General features: G+C 41.2%; 1 protein-coding gene across 11 annotated transcripts in view; it reads right to left on the reverse strand.

The window, feature by feature from the left end:
* The window catches only part of huwe1 (HECT, UBA and WWE domain containing E3 ubiquitin protein ligase 1), a 50,087-nt gene that overhangs the window by 14,295 nt on the left and 8,212 nt on the right, over positions 1 to 27,580 (reverse strand). For 6 of the 11 annotated variants that reach the window (XM_030734331.1, XM_030734330.1, XM_030734324.1 and 3 more), the window contains 55 exons: positions 26,685 to 26,891; positions 26,407 to 26,559; positions 26,259 to 26,321; positions 26,095 to 26,172; positions 25,936 to 25,986; positions 25,666 to 25,834; positions 25,453 to 25,553; positions 25,136 to 25,286; positions 24,901 to 25,028; positions 24,680 to 24,820; positions 24,480 to 24,585; positions 22,325 to 22,432; positions 22,134 to 22,235; positions 21,878 to 21,958; positions 21,568 to 21,674; positions 20,943 to 21,120; positions 20,766 to 20,857; positions 20,464 to 20,684; positions 20,269 to 20,326; positions 19,956 to 20,132; positions 19,558 to 19,803; positions 18,050 to 18,183; positions 17,859 to 17,971; positions 17,587 to 17,766; positions 17,237 to 17,453; positions 17,026 to 17,148; positions 15,517 to 15,754; positions 13,712 to 14,059; positions 13,102 to 13,158; positions 12,468 to 12,590; positions 12,279 to 12,374; positions 11,888 to 12,157; positions 11,315 to 11,467; positions 8,894 to 9,021; positions 8,689 to 8,770; positions 7,150 to 7,326; positions 6,495 to 7,046; positions 6,184 to 6,379; positions 5,834 to 6,001; positions 5,580 to 5,728; positions 5,413 to 5,479; positions 5,008 to 5,231; positions 4,707 to 4,918; positions 4,406 to 4,588; positions 3,641 to 3,813; positions 3,417 to 3,556; positions 3,142 to 3,217; positions 2,790 to 2,888; positions 2,556 to 2,683; positions 2,315 to 2,474; positions 1,558 to 1,786; positions 1,278 to 1,456; positions 1,101 to 1,190; positions 467 to 627; positions 309 to 351 (listed from right to left, as the gene is read on the reverse strand). In XM_030734331.1, coding sequence (XP_030590191.1) covers positions 309 to 351; positions 467 to 627; positions 1,101 to 1,190; positions 1,278 to 1,456; positions 1,558 to 1,786; positions 2,315 to 2,474; positions 2,556 to 2,683; positions 2,790 to 2,888; positions 3,142 to 3,217; positions 3,417 to 3,556; positions 3,641 to 3,813; positions 4,406 to 4,588; positions 4,707 to 4,918; positions 5,008 to 5,231; positions 5,413 to 5,479; positions 5,580 to 5,728; positions 5,834 to 6,001; positions 6,184 to 6,379; positions 6,495 to 7,046; positions 7,150 to 7,326; positions 8,689 to 8,770; positions 8,894 to 9,021; positions 11,315 to 11,467; positions 11,888 to 12,157; positions 12,279 to 12,374; positions 12,468 to 12,590; positions 13,102 to 13,158; positions 13,712 to 14,059; positions 15,517 to 15,754; positions 17,026 to 17,148; positions 17,237 to 17,453; positions 17,587 to 17,766; positions 17,859 to 17,971; positions 18,050 to 18,183; positions 19,558 to 19,803; positions 19,956 to 20,132; positions 20,269 to 20,326; positions 20,464 to 20,684; positions 20,766 to 20,857; positions 20,943 to 21,120; positions 21,568 to 21,674; positions 21,878 to 21,958; positions 22,134 to 22,235; positions 22,325 to 22,432; positions 24,480 to 24,585; positions 24,680 to 24,820; positions 24,901 to 25,028; positions 25,136 to 25,286; positions 25,453 to 25,553; positions 25,666 to 25,834; positions 25,936 to 25,986; positions 26,095 to 26,172; positions 26,259 to 26,321; positions 26,407 to 26,559; positions 26,685 to 26,891 — 8,386 coding nt within the window. The remainder of the gene's footprint in view (positions 1 to 308; positions 352 to 466; positions 628 to 1,100; positions 1,191 to 1,277; positions 1,457 to 1,557; positions 1,787 to 2,314; positions 2,475 to 2,555; positions 2,684 to 2,789; positions 2,889 to 3,141; positions 3,218 to 3,416; positions 3,557 to 3,640; positions 3,814 to 4,405; positions 4,589 to 4,706; positions 4,919 to 5,007; positions 5,232 to 5,412; positions 5,480 to 5,579; positions 5,729 to 5,833; positions 6,002 to 6,183; positions 6,380 to 6,494; positions 7,047 to 7,149; positions 7,327 to 8,688; positions 8,771 to 8,893; positions 9,022 to 11,314; positions 11,468 to 11,887; positions 12,158 to 12,278; positions 12,375 to 12,467; positions 12,591 to 13,101; positions 13,159 to 13,711; positions 14,060 to 15,516; positions 15,755 to 17,025; positions 17,149 to 17,236; positions 17,454 to 17,586; positions 17,767 to 17,858; positions 17,972 to 18,049; positions 18,184 to 19,557; positions 19,804 to 19,955; positions 20,133 to 20,268; positions 20,327 to 20,463; positions 20,685 to 20,765; positions 20,858 to 20,942; positions 21,121 to 21,567; positions 21,675 to 21,877; positions 21,959 to 22,133; positions 22,236 to 22,324; positions 22,433 to 24,479; positions 24,586 to 24,679; positions 24,821 to 24,900; positions 25,029 to 25,135; positions 25,287 to 25,452; positions 25,554 to 25,665; positions 25,835 to 25,935; positions 25,987 to 26,094; positions 26,173 to 26,258; positions 26,322 to 26,406; positions 26,560 to 26,684; positions 26,892 to 27,580) is intronic. The other 5 variants (XM_030734333.1, XM_030734328.1, XM_030734329.1 and 2 more) reach the window with 5 other exon arrangements.

A 27,580-nucleotide genomic window follows, 5' to 3' on the forward strand; every position in this document is an offset into this window, starting at 1 on the left:
TCTTAAAGCAGTATGGCTGAGATAATTTTCAGTTTGACAGTTTACAAGTTAAGATATTATCGCCTTTGAAACAAATGAAGATGTCACGCTGGTATGGCGTTGCCATAAGAAAGACAGTAGACTGTATAGTTATCTCCCAGATCTGGTGTGATCCTAAAACTATACAAACTACTACCTCATCCCACAGCACGCAAAGCAAGCTGGCTGCTTGCCTCTGGGTGCCCTTCTCTGAGTTGTCCAATCCAGACAGGTCAAGGAATTTTAACATTAAACAGAAACAAAACCAAAATCCTTTCGAATATCAGTACCTGCTGTGTTCTCTGCACCATTAACTGTCCCCAACCCAGAACCCTGTGGACACAAAGTGGCTGATGTTAGAAAAAAGGTTTAGTACATCTGCCAGAACATGCGTGCATTTTTCTATCTGAAAATACATCCTTATAAGCACATGCAATTATCTGCCAACCTGCAGGCTCTGTTCTCTGGCCTGTTCTGCTCCGGAGGCTCTCCTCTCATTTTGTTTGGACTCCTCCTCCTCAGCTAACTGCCGCCTCCTCTTCTCGCTACGTTCTTCCAGCTCCTCATCTCGCAGATTCTCCAGATGCTGCAGGATAGGCACCTTCACCACTGAAAGCAGGCAGAGGTGTTCAAATCCATACTTAGTTGTAAATGTGAACTCAAAAATTCATGAAATCTCACCAAGTTAAAATAATTTTTGGTCAAACTGATAAACCTGTCAGTCATAAACTGGGGAAAAGCTAGTTTATCTCAGGGTCACAACCCCACCCCCAAATCCCTTCCTTGCTGATTTTATAAGCAAAATGAAGGTCCTTGGGTCCTGCACAGCTACCTGTCTAGCAACACAGTAACCCAATGAATAGTAAATATGCTACAAATTTCCTGTCTATATACTACCAATAAAGCCACTGTGGCCAAAAAAATAAACTAAATAAATAATTTCCAGGAGCAGAAATATTTTCTGAAGGCACCAACAGCCATTCACAACACACTGCCAAACAACCAATACAGGTAGTGCTTACTCATAAAAATATTTTCATTATATGACCAGCTTACTGCCACTGAAAAAAGCTTCTAGTTACCTGCAACACAGTCGTGCATACTCTCAGCATCCAGGACTTTACACTCATCTGTCCATCTAGTCAAGGCAGTAGGAATACTAGAGAGGGTCCCTAAAGAAACAAAAAGAATAAAAATGTTAGGCATTCAGGTTAATAATAAACCAAGTTACAATGCCCTCAGTCCACAGTAATATTTACCCGCTTGACCTCCGGTACTGCTCTGCTCATGGAAGAAGTCATCTAATAACTCATCATCAGAACGAGCTATGATATGCACATCTTCATTTCCAACCAAAAGGCGGGCACGACCACGTGACTGCAGAGGCAGAGAACTGGAAAGCTGTAGAATGTCTGCTGCTGCACTGGGGCCCAGTAATCTGACAAATGAAGAAGAGGAGGAACAGAATTTTTAATTATCAGTCAGTCAAAGAAAGTTGGTGTGAAAGATGAGTTTGTTAACAGAGCCACATAAACAAACCTTTGCAAGATAAGTGGTGGGTTGGGCTGACGATTATGGGGATAGTGGACATGGATGGTGTGTCCACTGTTGGCAGTGAGCTGGCGCAGTGTTCGCTGGCTGCGACCCATGCCCTGCGCCAAGCGGCTACTAGTGCCTGCCACACCTAGGGTGAGGGATCCGTGGTCAGCATGACGCACCATCAGTGGGTGGGAGCTAGGGATGTTGCCTGGGGAAGGAGGAATGTCAGCTGATGGAAAAAAAAAAAAAAAAACAGAACACAGTACACAGACATTAGGGAGAAATCTATAGCACAAGCTCTACAATGCTTATGAAAAGTAAAACTTATTTAAATACATTTTCTGCATCACCTGATTTGTTATATGTAACCAATTTGGAAAGTACTGAATAGAACAACTTAGGAGTGCTAAACATTCTGGTACATCATAGCAACACAACAGGTGTAATTATTAATATTTGGCACATTGGCTTACTGTGAGACTTAAGACACATCAGGAGTGCTTCTCCTACTAAGACAAGTCAAAATCTCTAATGTGAAAAAAAGTTTACAATCGTATCAGCAGCTGGAACCAGATGTTTGAGAATCAATGTGATTTTTCCAAGAAACATCATCAGTCTTAGTATCAAACAGAGAAGCTTTTCTGTAAATCAGGAAGGAATTTCAAATCAATTCTTTAGAAAGGACTCTTGAGATTGTGGGAGTGAAACTGGGAAACTACATGACCTTAATAAACACAACTGACATTATCGTGCTTACCATTATTGGAGAACATGTTGTCAAACTCGATGATGAGGTCATCATCCCTGTCAAACCTCTCAAAGCGGATGTGTGGTGCAGCATTGATGTCAGGAAAGTCTTCATCCAACTCCATCTCTGAACCTTCATCATCATCATCCTCATCTCCTTCTTCATCATCCTTAAATTATACCAGCAATAAATCTTAAATATAAGCAAAAATCAAAACTTTTTAAATGAGCTTCACTGCATTAAACCACACCTGATCCTCCTCCTCCTCTTCTTCCTCTTCCTCCTCTTCATCTTGGCTGTCTTCATCATCATTGCTGCCACTAGAATCTTCCTCCTGTGTGTGCTCCTCATCCTCTGGTTCCAAAATGTTCATGGAGTCTGATGGAAGAAATACACTCAATCCTTTACAAATAAATATCAAGCAAGCACAGAACAGCTAAAAAGAAAAAAAAGAAAAGGTGTTGCGTTTGCCATAACGTCTTACCTTCTCGGTTGGCCTGAAGAGTGGATGCCTGGCTGATATTGGAGGGAGCTTCATCCATCAACACATCCTCTTGCGATTCATCTTCACCACTGCGTCCAACTAATCAACAGAACAAACAAATGTTACATCAGCTCTGGGCTGTTGTGCCATTTTGCAATCAAGAGCGTACTCAATCTGAGATCATAGATAATTTAAAAAATATATTATACTGCTGGGGCCTCTATGTATTCATCTGTTTCCTATACCTATTATGGAAAGGTTAAGTGATCAGAAGCACTGCAGAGAACTACTCTACACTTTTCATTGCCCAGCAACCCTCACTGTTGCCCCTGAAATTAATCGAGTTGCTTACCTATAATTGTGCTGTTGACCGTGCCGGCATCTCTTTCCAACAGCTCATCAATCAGATCCACCAACTCATTCTCTACCTACATGAAAAGGAAATTATATCCAACTATACAGCCAGCCATAACATGGTGCACAAAATGAATGGGTAACAACTTAATCACAATTATCTACACACTTATGTTCTAGCCTTTAATTATAGATGTTACAGACCAGGAAATTTGAGTGTACTGTGAGCTATTATGTGTGTTGTATGTAATACATTATTACTACATTATTTACCTGCATAGCTTGTGTGCTGAGAACCTCTGGCTGGCCAGCAATGACCACTGTGTCTCCCTCGGTTTCTCCATCCATCAGGTCACTGTCTGTTCCTTGGACTCTGTGGCTGCCATCCACAGGCTCTGCCTCACCTGACTCTCCTGCAACAGATGCCACATTTCAGCATCAGACATTTGAAATTAAGAGTAGGCTGTTAAAGTATCTCAGTTATCTCATGTGGATACCTTGGTCTTGAGTGTTGCTGTTGCTGTCCCTGGCAGTGCCGACGGGGTCGTGCTCTGTCTTGTTCTTGCTGGAGCCTCCTTTGCCCCCAAAGAGACTGCTAGGTTGGTTAACAATTCGTGACAGAGTCTCCAGAGGCTTCAAGGCAGCATTCACTGTGTTCGCCATGTTGGGACTAAAGTAAATGATACAAAGGTAGAGTAAGGAGCCCTTTCAGATTTCTTTTATTCAACCTAAATAACTAGTGAAAAGCCAACTTACAACACTGGTTCACTTCTGTCATAATATTCAAGTCATATGGTTACTGACTAATAAAGTAGATAACTACCAGCTAATTTTTAGGGAAAGGTTTCTCAGTGAACTGCCATCTTGGGGATAAGGTTTCTATGCTGTGCTATCCAAATTTAAAAACAAAGCTCCTTAAGGTTCCTGGTGGAGTATATTAGTGTTATGGGAGTGTTTCTCTATGCATTTTCTCTGTGATGGTCTTTGGTTTATTTATCTTGTATACAAAGACTGTCAGGCATACATGTCCATACTGGTGACAGCATACACTCATAGCAGTGCACTAACAAAGACAGCAATAAATGGACCTGCTGCTAGCAAACATGGATCTAAACAATATAGGATTAAAATATTTGGAAATTTTAAATTAGAAAAGAAAAGACTAAACCTTTTTGTGTGTGTGTTTTTAACTGAACATGGTACCATTATCTTATTAATACATAATTAAAAACAAATTTAATCAATATAGTGTAATCTTATACCTGGACAAATCTAAGCTGTGTGGCACACGCGCCAAGTCGTTGACCAGTCCTTTCTTAAGAAAGAGTCTTATGATATTGTTCATGCCGTTATGTTGTGTCTTGGCAGCTGCTGTGCTATAGAAACTGGATGTGGAGGGACATGACTCCATGATGGTGCTGATAATACACATCACTGCCTGAAGCCTGTAAAACAGATGTGCCAAGATGAGAAAAATCCGAACAGATTTAAAAAAAAAAAAAAAAAAAAAAAAAAAAAAAACAACAAGAAGCCGCCTGAATAATATCTTTTTATTCTGTTTACCTGGCATGTTTTTCAGCACCTTCTGGCATCGCTAGGGCTCGACTAAGGGCAGCCTTTACCTCATTCACTAAGGAAACCTGGGCATCAGTGCCTGTCCCAGCAGCTGCTAGGCTGGCTAGAAAAAGACGTGCCAAGGCTGGAGTGTCTTTGTCCTCTGAATTCTGGGTGTGAGGCAGCAAGTGGTCAAGCACAAAGGCTAGGACACTGCAATCCTGTAAAGAAGCATGCATGTAAAAATGAGTTAAGAGGTTTGATAATAGGAAAATATGAAAGGCTGAGAAGAATTTGTTTAGCTACCCACCTCCTTAATGAGTTCAGACTGCCCAGCAGTGTAACAGTAGGAGGCAATTAGTGTCGCGATTCCCACATAGGAGCGTACCAGTTCAGCCAGTAGTCTCAGGATGGTAGAAGTAGGCATTAAAGGCTTGCTTGCCTTTACCTTAGCGGCTTTACTCTCATCTGAAGTGGTACTTTTCTCTCCCTCCTGTTCCTTCTTCTCCTCCCGCATTTCTTCTGGTGTGGAGGCTGAGAAATAACAGAGTAAGATTTACCTTGTATAAATACACAGTGAAATCACAAGTAGTTAAAAGTCCATTCTTTAAGTTGAATGCACCTTTTGTGGAGCAAGTTTTCAGCCTTGTGATTAATTTTGCACTTAAAATAAGAAAACTCTGTAGTTACAGGTTAAAACAGCTTTTAGTCTCACCTTCTCCTTGTGGGGTGCCAGACTGGGAAGACTCCGCAACACCTCCATCAGCAGCAAATACTTGGGTCTGAAAAGAAGGCATGTGGTTCTATTATTAACTTAGCAATAAACAAATGACACACTCCAATGCACATGCTCAATAGGACCATATGCCACTGAAAACTCACATTGATATGGAATGCCGACTGGGAGTCAAAGTCGCTTCCCTGACGGGTGAGCCGGTACTGCTGGTAAACATCATCACCAACATCCTGCAAAATCTGGCAGAGGTCTTGACCACCTGGTACAGCTGCTGCACGTTCTTCTGGGCGCTCAGCTGTGAAACACACAAATGCATAAATACTTGAAACGTTCAAAAGACTCTCCCTCTGCAAATTACGCATAAATTTGTCAAGCTAATATCTTGTTAAAAATCACTTACGTTCTTCAGGAGCATGGTAGGCAGCCAAAGCATTAAGCATGTCATAGATGACCTCTTTGATAGTGTCTGGGATAGGTGGTAATGGTGAAAGTTTCAGAGGAGTGGTCTTCACCAGCTGCACAGCGTTAGGCCCCTTAATTCGAAGGTTCTCAAACTCATCATCAGAAGCTGAGGAAAAAGAATGCATACAACATCTCACGTGACAGAATGCCAATTAAGTTAGATTTACAGTACTAGTAGTTCCAGATCTAACCAAATGTTATTTAAGTTATGAAGTTATTTATTTTTTAATTTTAAGTAAATTTGTGCTAAAAAGTAATTTCACCTTTTGGAGAAGTTTGCATACTTACTTGTGCCAGCTCCACGAGGTGCAGGCAGAGCAATGCGGATACAGTTGCTAGCAGTTTCAGTAAAACATTCAGGGTTACGGCAGGCAGCTGGGCCCAGGACACGAAGGACATAATTGATTTCTCTGGAACCAAGGCTGCCCGAGACCACTCCTGATGTGGTACTACCTGCTCCACTGGTCACTGCTGATCTCACCACCTATGGCAACAAAAATTGGCTTATGGTATCAGACCACAGAATTTAGACAATGCTATGGTTTTGATTGTGGTTATGGTGAGTTTTATTTAGAGTTTGAGCATAAAAAAAAGTTAACCTTCTCCATGGTGTGCCGCAGTGTGGCCGGATCTTCTATGATGTGTCTAAATAACAGAGTAACCAGTGGTGTGAAGCCATTGAAGCCAGAGCTCTGTGTCAACCCCAAAATCATCCGTGTGCTCTTCAGCTCAGCAAACATCATTGCATAGTGGTGATTGCGTGTAAGGCGCAAACAGAGACGCAGTGTAGCATGAAGGGTGTCTGGGTCCACAGGAACACTAATCATACTGACACAGGCCCGAATAAGAACAGTGGTCATGTCCTCAGTCAGGCCTTGTACAACAATATCAGATCCCTGAGAGTAGTCAGACTCCAGGGAAGATGAGGGACCAGAGGTTGTCTCCTTCAACTGGCTGGAATCATCCTTAGGAGCACTCATCTCCACTCCTGTCCCTGAATCCAGATCAGTCTGGCTTTCCTCCACTTTGCCTCGGTCACCCTCCTCTCTCTCAGAGTCAGTAACACTACCACCCTTGGCAGGCTTGGGGATTCGAGGCACTCTCTGAAGAGTCAACATAACTGGCCTCCTATTACCAGTTTCTTCATTTACCTGCCCAATAAAAGTCGTTTTAGTCAAAGAAAAGGGAACCAGCCAACTCTATTAAAAGAATTAACCTTAAAAGCCTCTTTGTAAAAGGAATATATATATATACCTGCACCATGGTGTTAAACTGCACAGTGTATCGCCGCCGTCCAGCTGTGAAGCGGACACTGCTCTCTCCAGCCCTCCATGCTGAGTCAATGGTACTGTTGTTGGATGCGCTGTAGCTGCACCAACGGCCTGAGCGGTCATCAAACCATCGCCAGTTATTCCCATTTGGCTGCAAATACTGTAAGGCAAACAGATTTTTAATGTACAAGAGAGGTGCAGCAGTATAAGGGGCTCGACACACAGGGAGCGACGTCGCTCGCTCTCCATTCATTTCCTATGGAGCTTGTACGATGAGGCGACAATCGCTTGCCCTCCTCCAGCTAAGCGACCGGCGACATTCGTGCATGTGAAATTTCGAGCTCGTACACGTAGACGTGCACACGCGACGCGACACAAGAAAGTTGGAAAATGTTCTACTTTTGTCGCTGTCGCGTGGCACTAAACCAATCAGCAAGAGTTTCATTGACTGACCAATAAGCGGAGAGTATGCTACACGCTGCAGTCTGCAACCACTTTCAGCACGAAGGAAAGCATCGTTTTAGCTGTGTTTGACTTTCCTATATTATATGACTTCACGCAGTGATTATCGAGTTACGCATAAAAGGCAGCCGTATGAGAACGTGTTGGTGCAAGACTAATGTTAAACAGACCGATAGAGAGGACTTTTGTGCTAATATAGGATGAACCAAGGTTGTCTTTTTCTTTTGTAGCGGAGACTTAACAGCAAGATTTCTGTCAGTTCCAATAAAATCTTCTGACTCCTCATCACGGACTGCTTTGAAAATGTCTAAATCCCTCCAGTTTCATAACCAATCACATTTCTTGGAGACGAGTGACGTAAGAGCGCGATTCGCAAAGCTGCCGTCGCTATCGCGTCCCGTGTGTTCGGTTTCACCCCAGTGGCGATGCGATCCATTCGTCGCTGTCGTTTGTCGCTCCCCGTGTGTCGAGCCCATAACACCAATACCCTACAATATAATGTGCAAAGATTATGCAAGAAATTTTGATGCAAATAAAACTTCAGACTGTATTCATGGATGAAGCCTTGTACAGGATTACATGCATTTTATCGAGCTCCTGTATACTTAGTAACTGTAAAATATGCCTACCTACCTGTATAATTATAACTAATTCTAAATAACAATGGAATAAAGAAATCCAAGAGTAATGAATATGTATACAAGCAAATTACAGCTCTTTTCCCACTTATTGCTAGTTACAAATATGCTGCAGTATAACATTATAACAAGCTCAAGTTATTCATGTCCAATTATTTACATATTAATAACTATTATCCATTACCTACTCCTACCTTTTTTGTGTAACCAAAGAAAACACCCATCATGCTACCCATATCTGATTTTTACCACACTACAAACTTCTTAAAATACATTTAAAAAGAACAAAGAAAACTAAATGAATAGATAGAAAATATAGTACTATTCCCTTAAAAGTAAATACTGCCCAGAGTGCAAGCTGCGTTGAGGTTTGCACTCTCAGAGTGTTTCTTGTTAGGTTTTGTTTCCTATTGTGTTTTTACCTTGTTCATTTGTTCCCGGCGCTTTGAAGAGACTGCCATCTTTTCATAAAAATCAATGATCAACAGCACTGGTGTGATCCATCTGCAGAAAAAAAGGAAAGCTTTTTAATCATAAATATACAAAAACATATCAGGGTGCTGCTGATGAAAAACTGGTATCATATTTGTAATTGAAAAGATTCTTGTAGGGCTGTGCATAACTCACTTTGGTGTCTGGATGTCTTTGTGTTCTTTAGCTGCTTGCAGGCAAGGCTGAACAACCTCAAGCAGCTTTATGAGCAAATCAAGAATTCCACTGTTTTCAATCACTCTGGCACCCAGCAGCTTTAGTTCCTACAGGAGGAGGAAAACAAATGATTGCATGAGATGCATAGGTAATCAGTAACAATTCAAAAGCCAGCCTTGACAGTTCATTTTACTAGTCATCAAACCTTTTCAAGAGTTCCACATTACTGCTCAGACTTGTTTTAGGGTGTACTAACACTATGTGCATACCCTGTTCTGGTTCATTTCAGGTGAACTGAGGCACAGCATGCACATTTGATTGTTAACTGCACTGAAACTGCAGTGGTTCCTCTGTGATAAACTGGTGTTTACTCATAGATCTATAAAGGCACGCGAGAGAATAATGTGTCATAGGACAGAGAAAATGAACACGAAGTGCAGGAAGAGTCAAGATGCACAGACAAAGCGAAGAACACTACAAGGCAACGTGCCTAGTCTCAAAACTCCGGATATCCAGAACTGGATATCTGCTGATAACGATACAAATCCTATCTTTTTAAAAAACAATTGATTTTAAATACCTGGATGCATTTTACATAAGTCAACAGTCTCTCACACAACAATCGCTCTATCACCTGAATCCTGCTGCTCCTATGTGAGAAGGTGATGAATTGGCTTATGGCATGTTGCAAATTTCATTAGGGCTGCAACTACCGATTATTTTAGTAATGGAATAATCGATAGAATGCTCTATCGATTACTGGAGTAATCGGATAAGAAATACTTTTTTTCGTATTAACAGTTCATCTGCACATTTTAACTTCTGTACTGCAGTTTTTCGCTGTGTGAAACACAGCGGTGGATGGAGCAACTACAAAATTCTCTTTTCTTCACTTGATGATCAAGTGGTTGATGAAGGACCTCCAACTGTTTCCAAGTAAATCATTAATGGTGGTTACAGGGGAAAAAGATTCTTTTGGACACTAGAAAAACACTTCCTTTCGTACCACCTGAACTCACGTCTCTATAACGGCTCCTCCTCTTTGTGCTTGTGCAGACAGACCACGTAAAACAGCTGCCTGCTGCTGCTGTGTTATTAGTGTTTATGTTGAAAAACTGGGGGCTGCGTGAGTGTAATCTTGTAATGCTTTGTATTCACAAGCATTCTCCTAAATATGTTTCTATTGCAGGTCTGTATTTAGTCACTAATCAGGGATTAAAGTATAAAAAATATTTTGACTGGGAAGGGGTCCTTCCAGTACCGAACAATCACTAGTGCTAATAGCGGCACTTGCTAGCAAACTACAGTCGATCCATTCTGGGAGCTGAAGCAGAGAGGAAAAAAAAAAGAAAATAAGAGCTGTAATTCCCAGCACAGCGAACACAACACACAAACAAAGCAAAGAGCAGTGGAGGCATGGAAAAACGTGTCAGCGGTGATCCACTTAGTGTTAAAGGGAATCCGTTGCAGCAACGGAGAACTTTTTAGAATCTGAGGGGTTTTTTTTTCTAACTCCTGATCCCCACTCCATCCAGTAGGTGGCAGTAATGCAGCTCTAAGCTGGTTTGCCAACTGCTATTAAACCCACAAGAAGAAGATGACTGTAATGCAGCTAATGTGGGTGAAAATGGAGACACATGAGTTTAAATGAAGCATCAAAGCAACAAATTTGCTTTGAGGATATTATATAAATCGAATTATTTAAGTTACTCAAGGAATTGTTGCAGCCCTAAATTTCATCAAGCATTTCTGTGATATTTATTCGATCAGATTGCATTTTTTATTCCTTCCCGATATCTGATCCAGTAATTTAGATCAGGATCAGACCGATACTGAATATTGGATAGGCGCATCCCTAGTCATAAGTGGAGCCTCAACCAATGATCGAACTCAAGTAAGGTTCTCTGGATCTTGGTCATAGTGGCCACTGGGGTTTTGCTTGTTTTTTCACAGACACAGAAAGACTGTTGGTGGTTGCTTCCTTCATCTGAAAATGATTAAGGCTACTGGCCATTTGGATAATTAAATGCTGCAGAAATTTATTTCCATCCTTCCCCAGATATGTGCCTTGGAATAATCTCATCTTGAAGGTCTTAACCTCATGGATTGCTATTCACCCTGACATAAACCATTAAACTGTTTGTGGAAAGGTGTGTGCCTTTCCCAATTCTGTCAAATTAATTCATTTAGGCATGGGTTTTCTTCAATACAGTTTAGGAAGCCTCTTACAGACCATAAGGTGTCGTAAGAAAGAATACAAATACAAATAAAACATTTCAAAAATTTGTTTTTGATTTGTCAGAATTAAGTCTGAAATAACTCAAAACGTAGAAACCTTAAGAGAGACAACATTTTACAAATCACTAAACATTTTATGACAAGAACCTTCAATTCTGTTACCTCAAAGAGCAAGGTGAGCAGCAGAATTCTTGTTGCCAGCTTGGAGGCCTGGGGCAGTGTGGCCATCTGCCTGGTCCACTCAGATACTGTCTTTGTGTCACTAGTAGTCAGCGGCTCAGCTGCTTTGATTAGCACGTCTGCTGCCTCCCACACCTACACACAACATGCATACAATCAGGCTGATACAAGTGTACAAATGTCCATTGTCAGAGTAGCTGTGATGTTTCTGTTTTTGTTGTTTGTTTGTTTTTTTAAAGATGTTTGTACAGTCACTTGTACTAAGTGATAAAACGCAAATGTGCAGAATTGCTTAGGAACTGTATTACTGCATTGTCTGCATTCAAGATGTACTTGTGGAAAGCAGTCTACCTGATATACCCAATCAAACATTCAACACAAATTAAATTCAACTGACCAAATCAGAATAGGCCAACTATGAATTAATATTTAACCTTGTGTTTGTGATGTGTTTTAAGAATGTTCTAAAGTCAGATTTGCCTACCTTCCCTATACACCTAAATTTTAACTTTAAATATACTTGTACAACAGTCTACAATATTAACATCCACTGACCTGCTGGACAACTTGGCCAAGGATGAGATCCCTGTATTCAGGACCACTTCTCTTTATGGCAGTCATTAGCAGGTCGCATAGTCGATAAACTGTGTCAGGTAGCTCATCCAAAAGATGGAAGCAGCCAGGCAGCATGGTGTCAGTGAAGGCGTGTAGCTCCTGGGGGTCCAGCGGCTCAGCCTCCATGAAGCGCTCCAAGCAGCGTGCCTCCTCCTCTTCTGCCCGTTCCCTGGCTCTCCTGTCCTCCTCCTCACGCCGACGTGCTGCTTCCTGAAGGGGACAGACCAATTACCTCAATAATTACTTAGGCAATTAGGTTTCTCTTTGCAAAAAATGTTTTAGGCTGATAAAATGTTTTTTCCAGGTAACTTAGGAGGTGAAAAAGACACACCTCAGGAGAGTCAGAGCGCTGCTCCATGCTGACCTCTTGCCCGAGTGACATGGCAATTGCCCTCATCATCTGGTCTTCTTCAGACATAGTCAGATCCTAGATGGACAAAACCAACATTAGCTGCCTAAGTCTCTCTCATGAACATTGTAAAGGACTGAAGTATTGCACGTTTCTGTGTATGAAGCTTACTCTTACTGCTCCACCAAGAAGTGGAGGAGGGTGTGTAAGTAGGTACTCAGTTGCCTGCTCCATGGTGCTGGTGTTCAGTAGGGCCTCCATGGCATGTTCTCTTGAGAAACCCATATCCATCAGCTGGAACACAAGAGTACAAGAAGATGAAGGTCATGAAAAGCAATATTACATAAAAATGTCACATAAAGTGAGCAATAGCAACCCACACTTGTTAGCATGTTAAAGAGAAAGTTTCTCACTTACTTGTAAGCCATTCTCTTTTTGACAGAGGCCTCTATGCTTTGCCTCTCTCATCTCTCTCAAACCTCCAATCAAACCTTATCACAACACTATTATAATATTCTGCCTGCAGAGACCCAAATAATCCAATAATCTGGCCAAGTCATTTTTCCTCCTCCTACCTGGCTATACCCCTCCCAATCTCCAACTTGTTTCTCACTTTCTCCCCCTTTCTCTGGTGGGGGTGTAATGATCCTAGGACCCAGAAATAAATAGTCAAACAGTTCGCAAAACTCTCATGCCATCATCCCATCTCCCCATGTCAAAAATCAACCCCTGAAACTTCATCACAAACTGATGTGAGAACCAAACCGAGGATTTGGAGAATCATTACATCCCTAGTCTTTCATACCTGCTGAAGAGGCTGGTGTTGGGTCTGTGTATGCCTCCCTATCCTGTTGCCTCTTCCCTGTTAAACAAATGGTGGCCCAGGATTCAGTGCATGCAGAGCAAGGGAGAGGAAGATTGGTAAAGCATCTCTTGCTCACAGGCCAACCAGATAAGCAATTATGCAGTTAACCTGTACTGTCAAAACTACTTGCAGCACTGGTATAGCAAGCTGAAAAAATATTGCTGGAGGAATAAACATGTTACATCAGACAATTCACGAAAAAACATTTTTTTAAAAAAGCTACTTTAGGCTTTTCTTATTCGCACGGGGTCGCTTTGCATATTTTGAGTTGGCAGAGTTTTTACACCAGATGCCCTTCCTGACACAACCCCCAAGGGATAAGAGTTTCCTCCCAACAAAAACAAATGGACAATTTAACCCAAGTCGGTTAAACCAATGATTAACAATATCATTCAAAAAAAAAAAAAAATAAAAAAAAAAAAAAAAAAAAAAAAACCCCAACACTTCTACTTCACTGTTCTTCTCTGTTGACAAACTGCATTTAATAAAAAAAAAAAAAAAAAAAAAATCAGCTGAGACATACCAATTTGTCACAGTTTTCCCCACATACCTGTGTTAGCTGAGCCTGGTTAACCTGGGGCTCACGTCTAGGGGTAGAATTGGTAGAATCATCAGCTGATCCTCCAGCTGGCCCTCCAGAAGTTGATCCACTCACTGCTGGTGCCTCTCCACTTGATGAAGATGCTCCTGGAGCCACGCCAGGTGCCAACGAACTGGCAGAGGTTCCCTCATCATCTGGGCGCACTGTTCCCTCCCTCTCCTTTGCCAGGCGCTCCTGGATAACAGGCTCTCCTCTTAGTATGTGGCAGAGAATGGCCAGCATGGATTCAGCCATCCTGCCCCCGTACACCTTCAGTGGCTTCCTATTCCACAGGTTACGGATGCAGTTGAATGCAGCCTTTATGAAGGAAAGACTGTGTTACAATAATTAAACACCAACATAATCCCTAGATAAGAGAATTTTACCATATTTTAACACTTTGCAAGAATAAAATACATCATAAACCATTTCTAGAGATCATGAAGCTCATGGAAATTTGTTACAAACCTTTTCATGTTTCTCAACACAGTATAAAAATATAGAAATACAACTGAACAAACCATTTTTGAAAATACAAGAATGTTAATCTCTCATCTTTTTAAAGAAACGATCAATAGATAAAAGCAAACGCTTTGATTAATTGCTGGGGTCAACAAACATGCTGGCATGTTCAAATGACGTCGCCTATTAAAGATAAGATAGCATCGGGACACATCCGTGCTGAGTCTCCATTTCAACATGAGTCGAAAGTGCGGACTTTAAACTATGTACCAGTTTTTAAATTGGGTTGATAGGCCAAGTAAAACCAGAGTTATGATCAATAATTTACGCTGTGCTTTTTCCTGTATATTGTCCTCATGTTCAATGCATATTTCATGCAGGAAGAAAGAACAAAAATGGAATTTTCACTACCAGGAAGAGCTTACAAAGAAAAAACAACAAAAAAACAACATCCCCTTTCCTATTGGTGGAAAACAATGCACCATATCAACCAATCAGAAACTCATACAGCAACATTTGGTTGGTGAGGAACAGGTAAAACTGTGGTGAAAGACAGACAATACTGATGGCAAGTTTTGCCTGTGATGTGCCCCTCTGTCTGTGGTGGACAGGAACTGTTTTTGGAGTGGCAAAAATATTGTGTGGAATCTTATTATGACACCTGAAATAGTTCTACAAAAAAAAAGAAAAGAAAAAAAAACAACCACACCTGAGGCACTGGCTGCATTTTAACATAAATAGCTGTATATAACTGTTTGCTACATTTGTACAAGAAATTTACTTGGCTGCGCTGGAAAAAAAAACAAAAAAAAAACAAGGCAAGGTAAACAGTTTTTAAGGTGAACTATACAGGTAAAGTCAAAAGTAGTCAAAAATGGCCAATTATACCCCAGAGGGTTAAGTATAATTTAACAGATAAAATATTAAATGGTTATCACTAAGATTTTTAGTCCTATTTTATCATTTCTGACAACAGCAAATTTTTTTAAATGCTATAATCTCCAATTCTGAAGTCAGCAGAACAAACATTTTAACAAAAATCAGGCCATTATCCTCATTTTCCCCCCACATATTCTGTGAACAACAGGAATTTGATTTTACAAGGCTGTCACCTGCAGCTCTTCACCTAACAGTTCACTGTATATATACCCACTTCCACCACTACCACCAAGCCTTTTGGTGTGTTTAATTGCTAAAAACAAAACAAAAAAAGCACTACTTTTTTGATTCTGCTAATCGTGGCAACTGCACTGATAAACACAGCAGAACAATTGAAAAATAGCTTAAAATAAGCAATTTTAGAGAATACCGACCTTCTGGGTGACAATGAGGAACCGTAGGGCACTGAACTGTGGCATGGTGGGTGTGACCCCAGGCATTTTAGCTGGCAGGGAATGGGGTGAGTCCAGCACAGTGCTTGGATTTACCATCTTCTCCACCAGCATTAACCAGGCATCCAGAAACTCCCCGGTTCCATCTGGTAGATCAGGATGCTCCAGACCCTCGGACACGGGTACCTTCCCTCCCATTGACAGGGCCCAGTTAAATGTCCTGCAAAAAAGCAATTTAACCAATCAATCTAAGTAAATGCCAAAATTATATTATTATTTTAGGATTAGGAACAAAATGTCAGTAATTATTTAAAAAAAAAAAAAAAACTCAAAATTATTCATAATGAAACTTGGTTAGCCCAGTGGTACAGTGGTTAGCAAGAAGGCTCTGAGTTCAAATCCACTGGTCGTCTGGGGGATTTCTATGTAAAACTTGCATGGTCTCCCTGTACCTGTGTAGGTTCTCGCCAGGTACTCCAGCTTCCTCCCACAGTCCAAAAACATGGACTTTTGGTTAACTGGCAATATTAAATTGGAAATAGCTGTGAATTTAAGTGTGAATGGGTGTCTATTTCTCCATTAGCCCTGCAACAGACTGATGGCCTATCCACGGTGTATCTTGCCTATCGCATTATAACCGCTGGGATAGGATCCAGCCTCCTGTTACCCTAAATTGGACAAGTGGTTAAGAAAAATGGATGTGGGGATAGATCATGAAACTACAATTCATTTAATTATGATTAATTAAAAAAAAAATCATTTATATGGTCTTAATTCAAATAAACATTTATTGGAATAATTAGCAATTAGGTCAGTGTTGAGTGTCAAGAAATAGTGGCTAACAGGCGACATAACTTGGGTGACTTGGAAATGGGTACGTTTCAGAAAATGGATGAATAATGTCAGAGAGCAAGAAAACCTATTTCATAAAAGAAACAACCATCCACTATTTCAAAAATAGTATGAGAATTTTCAAAATGCTTATGTCTGTTCTCCCTGTTCCCCGCACACTACATAAGGTGAGACAAATTTCTGAGTTCTATGTTGGAGTTGAGTGTGCCTTGCCTGCTGGACAAATGCTACCAAAGTCGCACCGTTTGAGCTCATGAAGTATATGCCTAAGAATATGAATAAAGATCTGGTGGCTGCTCAATCTGTTGTAGGTCTCTTCTGTACACTAAAGGAATCCATGAGTAACAGTCTACTATTACACCCAGGTAGCACGCATTTCACAGTGGCTGCAGCTACATGTTGGTCTATTTATACACTAGAGTCAATCACATCCCAACAGTGGTCCTACATCAGATGACAGTTACCCATGTTCTTTAAAATGAAGGGCTCAAAGAATTTCACTGCACCTCAGCATAAGTTTCTCATCAGTTAACCATGAACAATATACCATTTATATTTTTGGCTATATTTCTCAGCCCTAGATACTAGCAAGATAAAACTTCTTGATCTCACTATGTTACACCATACAGTATGACTCACTCAAATAAGGCATCGTGCCCTCCCGAGCAAAAGAACTTTTGCAGCATGAGGTGGTAGGGGTACTTCCTTTCATCAAACAGCATAGGAGATGTGAAGCCCACTGAGCAGATGAAAAAAGTCAGCCTGCCAGGAAAAAAAAATAAAATTCAATATCACTTCTTGTAATAGGCACATAACAGCAAAGGTGGTGACAGTGGTAAATTCCTCTTACCTAAAGCGAGGGGTGGGTGTGTAGGGTGGGGGCTGCCAACTTAGACCCTTGGTGAGCAGCTTGGTGAGGGCAGAAGCAGTGGCCCTGGCAGCAGGTGTTGGGGTAGTGCCAGTGCTTGTGGCATGGTGGGAGCGACGTTGGCGCACTGGGGAGCCCACACACAGCTTTACTAGCAAGCCAAAGAGCTCAGCCAAAGCCCTGCCTAACCGAGATGAAGCTGCAAAGAGACAACAGGGTTGTTAAGACAACCTTTGGCTTTCAAAAAAAAGTATCTCTTAAAACATTAACAAATATAGAAAATTATTAACAGATACAGAAACATCACATGTGTGTCTTGGAAATTATCTTACCGGAGAGTAGGGGCTTAATTTGTTTGATGCGAGTGGCCATAGCTGGAGTAAGTTTGGACTTGGCCTTTGGGTCTGTTGCAGAGGGTTCATCTGTCTCCATGGGAGCCAAGGTATCCCCATCTAGGCCCATGCCTTCCAGCAGACCACCAGCAGATGAGTCCACAGACACGGCCTCTGACTCTGTTAGATGAAGGTGGTCAAGAATGTATTTGTTGGAGGGTGCTGCAAGGACACGTTGGTTTTTAATGAACAAAGTTAAATGGTTACATTACCAGGTCTCCTGGACCCAGACACCAAAGATGTTGCAGTGCTGCCAGATGGCTTCTCCTCTTTGGGCACAAGTTTTTGCATGTCAGCCTGCCCAAACTCACATCCTGGAGGCAAACTGCTTGACACAGGCAATAAGAAGTTAAGAGGGATAACTGGAAAGCTAAAATAAAGGAGTCAAGGATAAGACATTCACCTGTTAGGGGTGCAAAGGGATAGCAGGACGGTGCTCTCCCACACCAGAGAGCAGTATAGCTGACTGAGCTTGCTGAGAACACTCAAGCCGAGCTGGGAGCCCCACTGGTTTACTGAAATAGCTCTGATTTCACTCTAACAAGAAGACAACACAAACATTCAGAACTGCTGAATCAATTTCAATTAAAAAAAAAGAACACACAAATTAAAGAAAACCTCCACTACTTAAACCCCTTTGCACTGGTAATCATCATTAAAAGGATCTCGTAACACAGAGGTGTCCAAACATTTTTTAAAGGATGGCCAGATTTGACAATGTCAAGGTGCCTGAGGGCCAACAGCCCCTGATGACATTATTTTAAAGAATGAAAGATGCATATAAATACAGTTATTTAATACTTTCATTTCCATGCAGCAAACAAACATGAAGTAACCAAATGTAGAGCACAAAAACTCTCTGAATTTCCAACTGAAATTTATAACAGAGAAACTGTAAAATACTACTGTGTAATTCTGATAACAGAGCAACAGGTAAACTACTGACACTAAAGTGAAGTACACAGGGCAGGTCTGGCTCCAAAGCAGTGGTAGACATGCATAAAATGTCATGTAGGTGGGAGTCACTTAGTCTTGATCTCAAGCAGTTCTTGTTTAAGTTCAGAACAGAGAAAATCTGCGCACACAAATATGTGGAGCCAAACAAGCTGAACATTTTGTTTGCAAATGTTTGGATCTCTGGAAACTTGTTCTTATTCAGCTGCCAGTGTTGTGCCAAAAAGTGAGCTTGTTATGTGTTTTTGATGTATAATGTCTCTGCTTATATTGGTAAGTAGACTGTAGTCAACAGGAATTATGAAGGCCTTATAAATAGAATAAATAAATGGCCTGTTTTGCAAGTATCTTTATGACTGTGTTACTGTATTTATATTATAATCAACCTGGTCCTTTTTGGCCACATCAACTATCTTTATATAACTGATGTTACGTGCGGGCCTTGTTTGGCCCACGGGCTGCAGTTTGGACACGCCTGTCTTAGCACAACTGACTATGCATTTAAAAAAAGAAAAAGGATGTCGGAAATAGATTTGATCATTGAATCAAATTCTTTACAATAACAATATACTGTATATTGGCTGCAATTACATTTTTAAACACTTAAAATGAAAGCATACCAACACTTAAGAACTGCTCTAAAGTTAAGATGGTATGTGGACTGAGTTTCCATTTGGTAGTAACAAAAGTAAAATGTTTGTTTGAGGTCTAAGATTTGCATTTCAATACATTTCCTTCCTCATAAGACATTTGCATAGCAGTTTTAAAAGTATTTTATGAGAAATCAACTGGGAATAAATATATACATACTCTTGTCTAGGGAGCTCCAGAGAGCATTTAAGTACAAGTGTACAACAGAAAATACTTGGCCGCATGGGGGCTTACTTCCAATTGTTTTCGGAAATCACGTTTCTCAAAAAAAAAAAAAAAAAAAAAAAAATCAAAATCTGCATTTACCTGTCCGACTCTGCAAGTATGGACAAACATGAGGATGTAGGCATGCGCTGCTGTTAGGGCATGTAGAAGGGGCGTTGCACGGGCTGACAATGTGGCATCTGTGACATGGCCTGCATTAGCCAGTTCTCTGAGAAGCACAGACCCACCAGGCACCTCAATGGGTCGATGAAGTGGCTCCAGAGATGTCAAAATACTGTCCAGTTGGCACAGGCCCTCCTGGAGTACTTTAGGCTCATGTGAGAGAGTCTAAAGGGAAGAATTTAGGGGAAATTAAGACATTTTCAAACTGCCCATGAACTGCAGATTAAAATGACTGTACGAAGTCCAACATTAACGATTGTGTGCCAATTTCTAAAAAGTAAAGAAAACAACAATAGTGATCTTTTGTTTGTGCTCACCAGTATGGACTTGCAAACACCAGCAACTGCTTGGCAAGCAGCTGAAGTGGGGAAGTCTATGGGCAAGTTGGGCAGGCCCAGAATAGAGACCAGAGGCAGAAGCCCCTTCTGGTTCACAAACTCTTGACAGTGGTCATCTGTGGTGTTGTTGCTTAGAATGGATTCCACAAACTTCATCTGGAAAACATGTGCACGCCAAATTATGGACTAAACTAAGTAAACACTGTTTTAATAGCTTAGACCATTTCCAAATTATAGCTATAATATTTTACAACATAAACAAGAAAATACAAGCACTGAAAGAAAGACTTACCACATTAAGAATATAATCCATTAGAGGAATGGGAATCCGTTCCTCAGTGCCAACCACCCTGCAAGATTGCACACATTATCAAAACTTCTATCACAAACTGTATATTTGAAATTGAGTCAATTAACCTGGAAACGTAATGAAAGTCTGTAAAGAGCTGTTTTTCTGTTCTATTGTGTTATGAACTCAGAGTCATACAGTTCAAGTGGCACTGACTGTCTGCTGCTCTCTGGTTCCCCCTGCTGCTGGCTGAATGTATGAAGAGCCTCCTCTTCCTCTTCATCCTCACTTGAAGCTTCTTCAGCAGCATGGCTGGAGCGTGCTGGTGGAACTGCCACAGTGCCATCTGCTTTCTGGATAGATGGTTTCTGGCAGATGTACTCAGGAGCTCGACCTAGGTTGCAGATCTCCTCAAGCAACTGTAACAGCAATTTTGCTTTAGATATCTTGCCATGTTATGTTTTGACACTTGAAATATTTGTAAATAAAATTTGGACTACCTTAATAATGGCAGTAGTAGCATCTGTTTTTAAAGTGGGCTGGTGCCTCATGAGCTCATCCACAGCACTGCCCAAGTTGGATGCAGTGTCACCTGAATCAAAACAAAGAATATGCCATCCAATGAAACGTGTTTCACAGGGGAAGATCATGATAAGACAAAAAGATGGGGAACTCACCTAAAGGGTCAGAGCTACGCCGTCGTCGCATTGCAGGCAGGTAGTCGGGAGACAAAAGCACTTTGAAGAGGCGCTCAAAGGGCTGGCACTGAACAAATGAGTGCAGGCCTCTTGCATTCAGGCAGAGGGCACTAAACACATTGGGGAGAGAACCCAATACTTCGCGGGTAGCAGGAACCTGGAGAAGGGGGGGGGGGGGAATAAGATGGCCCAATATTAATCTGTGCTCCGTTTTGTTTTTCCCCCCACCTTTAAAACACAGTGCTTGCAGGCACTGGTATGCTTTTCACTACAGTAATGCCAACCTGTTTATACAATTGACTGGATGGGCGCTATAATATAAATATTGTGTTTAATTAAAAGAATAGATGTAAAGGTCTGATTCCTGACTTCTGGACAAAGGGCAAGCACTTAAAGTCCATCCATATCTAAACAGAATGAAGAATTCAGTTCTAAGATAATCTACTGACTGTGCAAAGACACAATTAGAAAACAGTTTCGGACATCAAAACCAGCACATGGGCTCAGACAATAAGAGCAAATTAGACAAATACTGAACTGTCACAAAGTGTCAAAGACAATAAGAAAACAAAAGAAAAGAAACAGCACAGCACTGGAAACTCACATCTTTGATGAGAAGGGCATGCAGCATGACATCAGTGAGACCATTATCCTGCAGGGAGGAGAGCAGGGATGGCTCCTGGAACACAAACACCGTCACCACCTCTGTCGCTAAAACCCCAAAAGACACACACACACACACACACACGAAAAAAAGATTTTTGGGGGGAGAGCAGGAGAACGGCAATTATAATCCAAAACACTGAAAAAACAAACACTGATGAAGCAGACAGTTTAATATGAGGAAAAAATGTTTTTCTAAAGTCAGACTCAGTAAACTGAAAAGCTTTCCTGAAGTGTAACTGTGTACTCACCTAAGAGGAACAGTGAGGGGCCATAATATTCTGCATTACTGATGATGTGCTTGAGTGAGGTAGGCAAGGACCCATCCATTACTTTTTTTTTGGGGGGGGGGGGGGGGGGGGGGGGGGGGGGGGTCAGTGCACAATACACATAAAGAGACAACATTTGCAAAATGAGATGTACAGCAACATATATAAACAAGATTAGTACAAGATCTTTGGTCACAAGTTCATCTGTACTACAAGCAAAAGGACTCCAATGACTCACCATGGCGGATGCCATCAGAAAAGGCAGGGTCCTGGATGGCTTTCTTCAAGAAATTTAGCATTGACTTTAACAGAGCTGCCCTCTGGGGGATACACTGCATACCTAAAGAGACAAGGGTCTCAGTGATGCGATTAAAGAATACAGTAGTGGCAAACTTATCGTGTACTCTTGTTTGTGTCCGATGGGTATACCTGCACGAGGCGTGTTAGCAGTGCTGCTCTGTGCTCGGTGGTCTGCCTCAACTCTGGAGCCAGAAGATGTTGATGGTCGGGGGCTGCTTTCCATGGCAACTTCTGACACTGAGAATTCACAATATTGGCAAATAAACAACAGCCAGGTGAGTAACTATACGCTGGCCATGCTAACAGACTACAACTTAAAAATTCTGGGCTTGCCCAGCATCTTCCAAGCACTTCATTAGGAAAACCACACAGGTACTTAGGTATGGTGCCCTTTATTCATAATATAGCCTCAATATTTTTGTTGTATAGATTCTGTAACATATTCAAACCACTCTCTGAATGCAGTATCCATTTTAACATAACTGCATCACATAAGCAGGGGTTTGGCTGAGAATGGGCCTTCACTGTTGACTAAACACACGACTAAATGCTATTGCCCTGCAATGAGTCTGTGCCCCGTTACTGTACAGAAACCTATGCATTTCCTTGTTACATATGACTACGCACCATCAGTATAGCCACCAACAAGAAGCTTGAGTCTTATGCAACTTCACAAATTCTCAGTGGTCATTTTACAGCCAAGACTTATCTAATGTAAACAGGGATTCTGTCAGACAACTTCGTTTTCAGACTGGGATTTTAACAGTGAAGAGAAGCAGGTTAGAAAATGGCTTAAAAGTAAAGGCTGGTTTACATTAATCTTAATAAGCACCATTTGTGTCACTTATGCCCGTATCTGACAACAAAAACAGGAACACATATAAAGAACAGCTTTAGTGTGAATTCAGCTTCATTAAAATATGATCAAAGCAGGAGAGAAAGAGAGAAGCAAAGCAGAAGACTTAACTTTAGCTGCAGCTGTTACACTAAAAACACACTGGTTTCCCTGTTCTGGGGATGTTAACCTACTGGGTCCTCGACCCCTCAGCACCCAGGACTCCCCAATTTGAACCGGCACTGAACATGGTGGTTTAAACAACACAAAAGGTGTGCTATTAAGGCATGTTGCAACCCACGAAGGCGTGTCACAAACCTGCAATCTACTACCACTAAAACCACCAGTCTGGGCTGTAACAGGGTATCACCTCTGAAGTGTTCAGAACATAAACAGCACAACAGTCAGAGAAAGTCAAAACCAAAACACTGCAGCTTAGTTAGTTGATCCAGCGCCTGTGTAAACTACAGTGGCTGAGAGTGAGGGAAAAGAAAAGCTGATTGCTGGAAATCAAAGAAGCAACACTTAAGTTTATGTGCTGCTTGTTCAATTGCTGTGTTTGATTAAATACAAACTCAGAGCGCTTGATTATTTTGGTGCTCATGAGTTTTCCTTTGATGCTGACTAAAATGCCAAAACACCAACATTTTCTCTGTGTAGGAGTAACCCCAATAGGTTTTAAAGATCTATCAACTCCACATACATCCAACAACACTCAACCTAGAGGTGTTTTACTCAACGTAGATCTGAATGACTCCAGAAGCTGGTGAAGTGCTGAAAAATCACTTGTGTGCTCATCAACAAAAATTGTCGAGTAAGCTGTGTCATTTAAATGATAACTGGTTTAAAGGGGCCCCAAATCTGCAAGCCAAACATTGCCCTTACTCTTACACAACCTGCAGCAACCTGAAAGATTGACACCATCCCTGGATTCACACCAAATTCTGACCATACTATTTGCATGTCTAAGCAATCTAGATTCCAGCCATGCTATGTTTTTCAAATAAATAAAATCTAGCACCTTCTATAGCATAAACAAAGATTCTAGGATAACACCTTCCTGGAACCATTATCCAGATAGGTTGCATGCTGTCCCTGCGCCATGCGCAAAGTAAAAATCGATTTTAAATTGGCTGTAGATGTGAGACATAAAATGCTACAAGTTTGTGGAATAAAGCTCTCTATCAATGTGTATCTAGTGTCAAACCTTTTGAGTGGTCAGTAAGATTAGAATGGTGCTATCTAAATACCCGTCTACTTCCTGGCCCCAACATTCACACAACAGCAAAGTCAGAGATCACAGTAACCTCCATTCTGATGTTAAACATTAACTGAAGCTACTAATCTGTATCTGCTTGATTTTCTGCACTGTCCTGACTGCATGTGATTGGCTTATATCTGCATGAATAAGCAGGTGTACATGTGCAGACAGTCCATGTTTTAACTTACTCTCCATGTCTGTGTCCATGTCCTCAGACTCAACTGCTGCACTAGGCCTCTGGATCTTTGGCTTGATGACAAAAGGGCACTCTTTCCTCGACAGGTCCACCTCATGCTATATTAAGACATTGATAGAGAGGAATAAGCAAATGCAGAGGACTGAGTCAATGTACCTAAAAGTGGCTATGTCAGGAATATGCATAACAAACCTCTAGCCTGCAGATGAAAATGGAAAGGCCGCTGTGGGACTGAAAGGCAGCCATGTCAAGGTTGGTGATGAGGTCCACAACCCGTACTGCTCTTGTCACAAAGGTGATCTGATCCTGCTCGTCACCCAAGAACTTGATAACCTACGAAGTACAAGACAACAAATTATTTCTTAAAGATAACACTACGAATGGTGATGACGTATTGTAGGATGTGGATGTACCTTAAGGAGGGCTTCCATCATTCCACAGGACACAAGGGCCTCCCCTCCAGCATCATAGCTAGCCAAATGGTAGAGAAATGAGAAGAGTGCTGTGGCGAACTGGTGTGGGTAAGGTTCCATCAGAGGATCTAGGAAACAAATAGGGGAAAGTTAACAAAAGCTTACATCTTGTTTATTGCATTTCTTGCGCATCACTCACTAAACAATTAGACAACAATTTCTGATATATTCTCACCAATCATTGCTTGTATGCAGTTGCGAACCAACACAGGCAAGAAGCCATGGTACGAGGCAGTGCCGGTGCAGTCGATAATGTTGGAAAGCTTGGGCGTCCTCTCCAGATGGACAATTGAAGTTAAAGTGCGCAAAGAGGCTGCCTTGATGTCCTGCAGAACAAAATCCAATACAGTATTTCAGAGAACAGACAAGAAAAAAGAAAAATCACCTTCTGACAGAGCCACAAAACACATCAAAAGCCATTTTACTAATATGATGCAATTGCATTTAGTGAAATGACAGTGATCAAGCACAAAAAATAAATTACTTTCTTACCACAAGCTGTTTGTCTGTAATCTGCAAGACATCAACCAGCTCCTCTATCAAGCCATTATACAGAATACTGTTGGCGGACTCTTGGAGCGCATTTGAATACACTGCAAGAGGAAGAAAACAGAGAAGAAGAAAAAAAAATAAATAAAAAGGTCAGAACTTCAAACTAGGACCAAAACCATGTCACTTTCTTACAAGAAAGGGGGTTCTGCTCACCCAGTATAGAGATAGCATGTAGTCGGGCCTGTACAGCCTGCAGCCTCTTCTTGTGATTTGAGAAACCATGGGCCAGTCGAATGTGAGTGAAGAGTAGGGTCTGTTTGTCTTTTGGGATGTTGTACATCATTGTCAGTGACTCCATGATTTCGGATGGGCTCTCTGAAATCTACGTAACAAAAACCAAAATAAACCCTGTGTATGTTGTCAAGAAGCCAAGATACTGTTAATTGTTTTGTTGTTAATGACCCAATTTGAATTTGACTGTACCTTGTCAAGCTGCTCAATGTGAATATAATGTAGTGTGTTACTACTTGTCTGCTGTAGGAATAAGGAATTCAGAAAAGATGAGGAAGAAATCAAGACATTAGAATATTCCAAATATTCCATTATTATTATGACTACTTTAGTAAATGTTTTAGCCTATACCTTTCTCTCTACTTTGACCTCAGGGCCTGGTTCAGCGTAAAATTCAAAGTGAAGTGTGGTGGCACTGGGAGGATACTTCTGCAATGAAAGTATAATAAAGAAAGTTTGTAAGTAGTGGTGAATTAGAAGGTGGTTACTAAACATCATTCTAAAAAAATTCTTACCGTCATAGCCAAATCTCTGCAACATTCAGCCAGACCAAAGCCATTCTCCTTTCCTCCCCAACTCTGCAGAAAGGAACAAAGAGGCTAAACAATCTGACTCTGTTTGAGGGACAGCTGGAATCATTGTGATAAGAAAACTTCACTAGACCTCAGCCAAGTGCTGCAGACGGGCCAGGAGAGGCGTCCTTTTGTCAGATCCAAGTCTTGTGATGTAGTTGGACCGCTTACTGAACACATAGAGTAGGTTCAGCACAGACAGGACCACTTGCATGTCACATGACGCTAACAAGGTGGTCAAGTGCTGTAAAGGGGGTGGGTGGTAGATAAAACAAAAATATTTAAGTCTGTGAACTTCTTTTTTCCTCCGACAAACAACTCAAAATAAATAATCAGTTGTAATCGAGAGTGGAGTAGGTTGAAGCATACCTCTATGGAGCTGTAGAGGTGCCTAGAGAAGCTATACTCAATGAGCAAAGCTGTGAAGTTGAGCACTGCCAAAAGCAAGGCTTTGAGCTGTCCATTCTTTGGACAGTCACACACCAGCAGCCATGACATATTCTCTACTGTCTGGCCTGCATCACACAGAATGCCATCAAAGCGGTCCAACAGATCCACCCAATGGTAAAGTTCACACTGTTGAAAAAGGGGGTGGGGAGGGTGTGGGGTGGGGGTGTAAACAACTGTCAACCAACTGTTATGCATCCTACATTTAATTCAATGCCATTTAGGTTTTGTATTCTAACCCCAAATTAGTGGTACTTCTTCCTGAGTATTAGGACTCTGTAATGATAGCAAGTCTGACCCACGCATGGGAAATACCAATGACTCTGCCATGACATTGTAGATAATTATTTTTATATATGCTTATAGCTCATAAACGTTAAAAAGATATCAAAGTCAATTTATTGTTCAGGTTTACAGCTTGAACACAGTAACAATGTAAAGAATGCTATTCAGACCAGCAAAAACATTTGCTTCTCCACTGTTGGTGCTTACTGTAAACACGTTGGCAGCTGCCAATTTTACTCTTCCTGGTAAAGGACACCCATTACGTGCCAATTCAAAATGTTTGTAAAAATATGACAACGAAAGTTATTAATGGAACAATCAAGCTGGGCAGTCCAAGAAAACATCTAAATTATGTCATTACTCACATCATTTATGCACAGATTTTTTTTTTTCCAAAACTCAGGATTAAACACCTACTGTGAGAGTAATTTTATATGTCAACATAGCTCATTGATCAGTGCAGTTGGTGCCACTAACGAGTATTTATACTGATTTGTCAGAAAAACGTGCAATCTTAAAAGAAGACCTGCAGC

Source organism: Archocentrus centrarchus, chromosome 7 (genome assembly GCF_007364275.1).
Source record: "Archocentrus centrarchus isolate MPI-CPG fArcCen1 chromosome 7, fArcCen1, whole genome shotgun sequence".
NCBI lineage: Eukaryota > Metazoa > Chordata > Actinopteri > Cichliformes > Cichlidae > Archocentrus > Archocentrus centrarchus.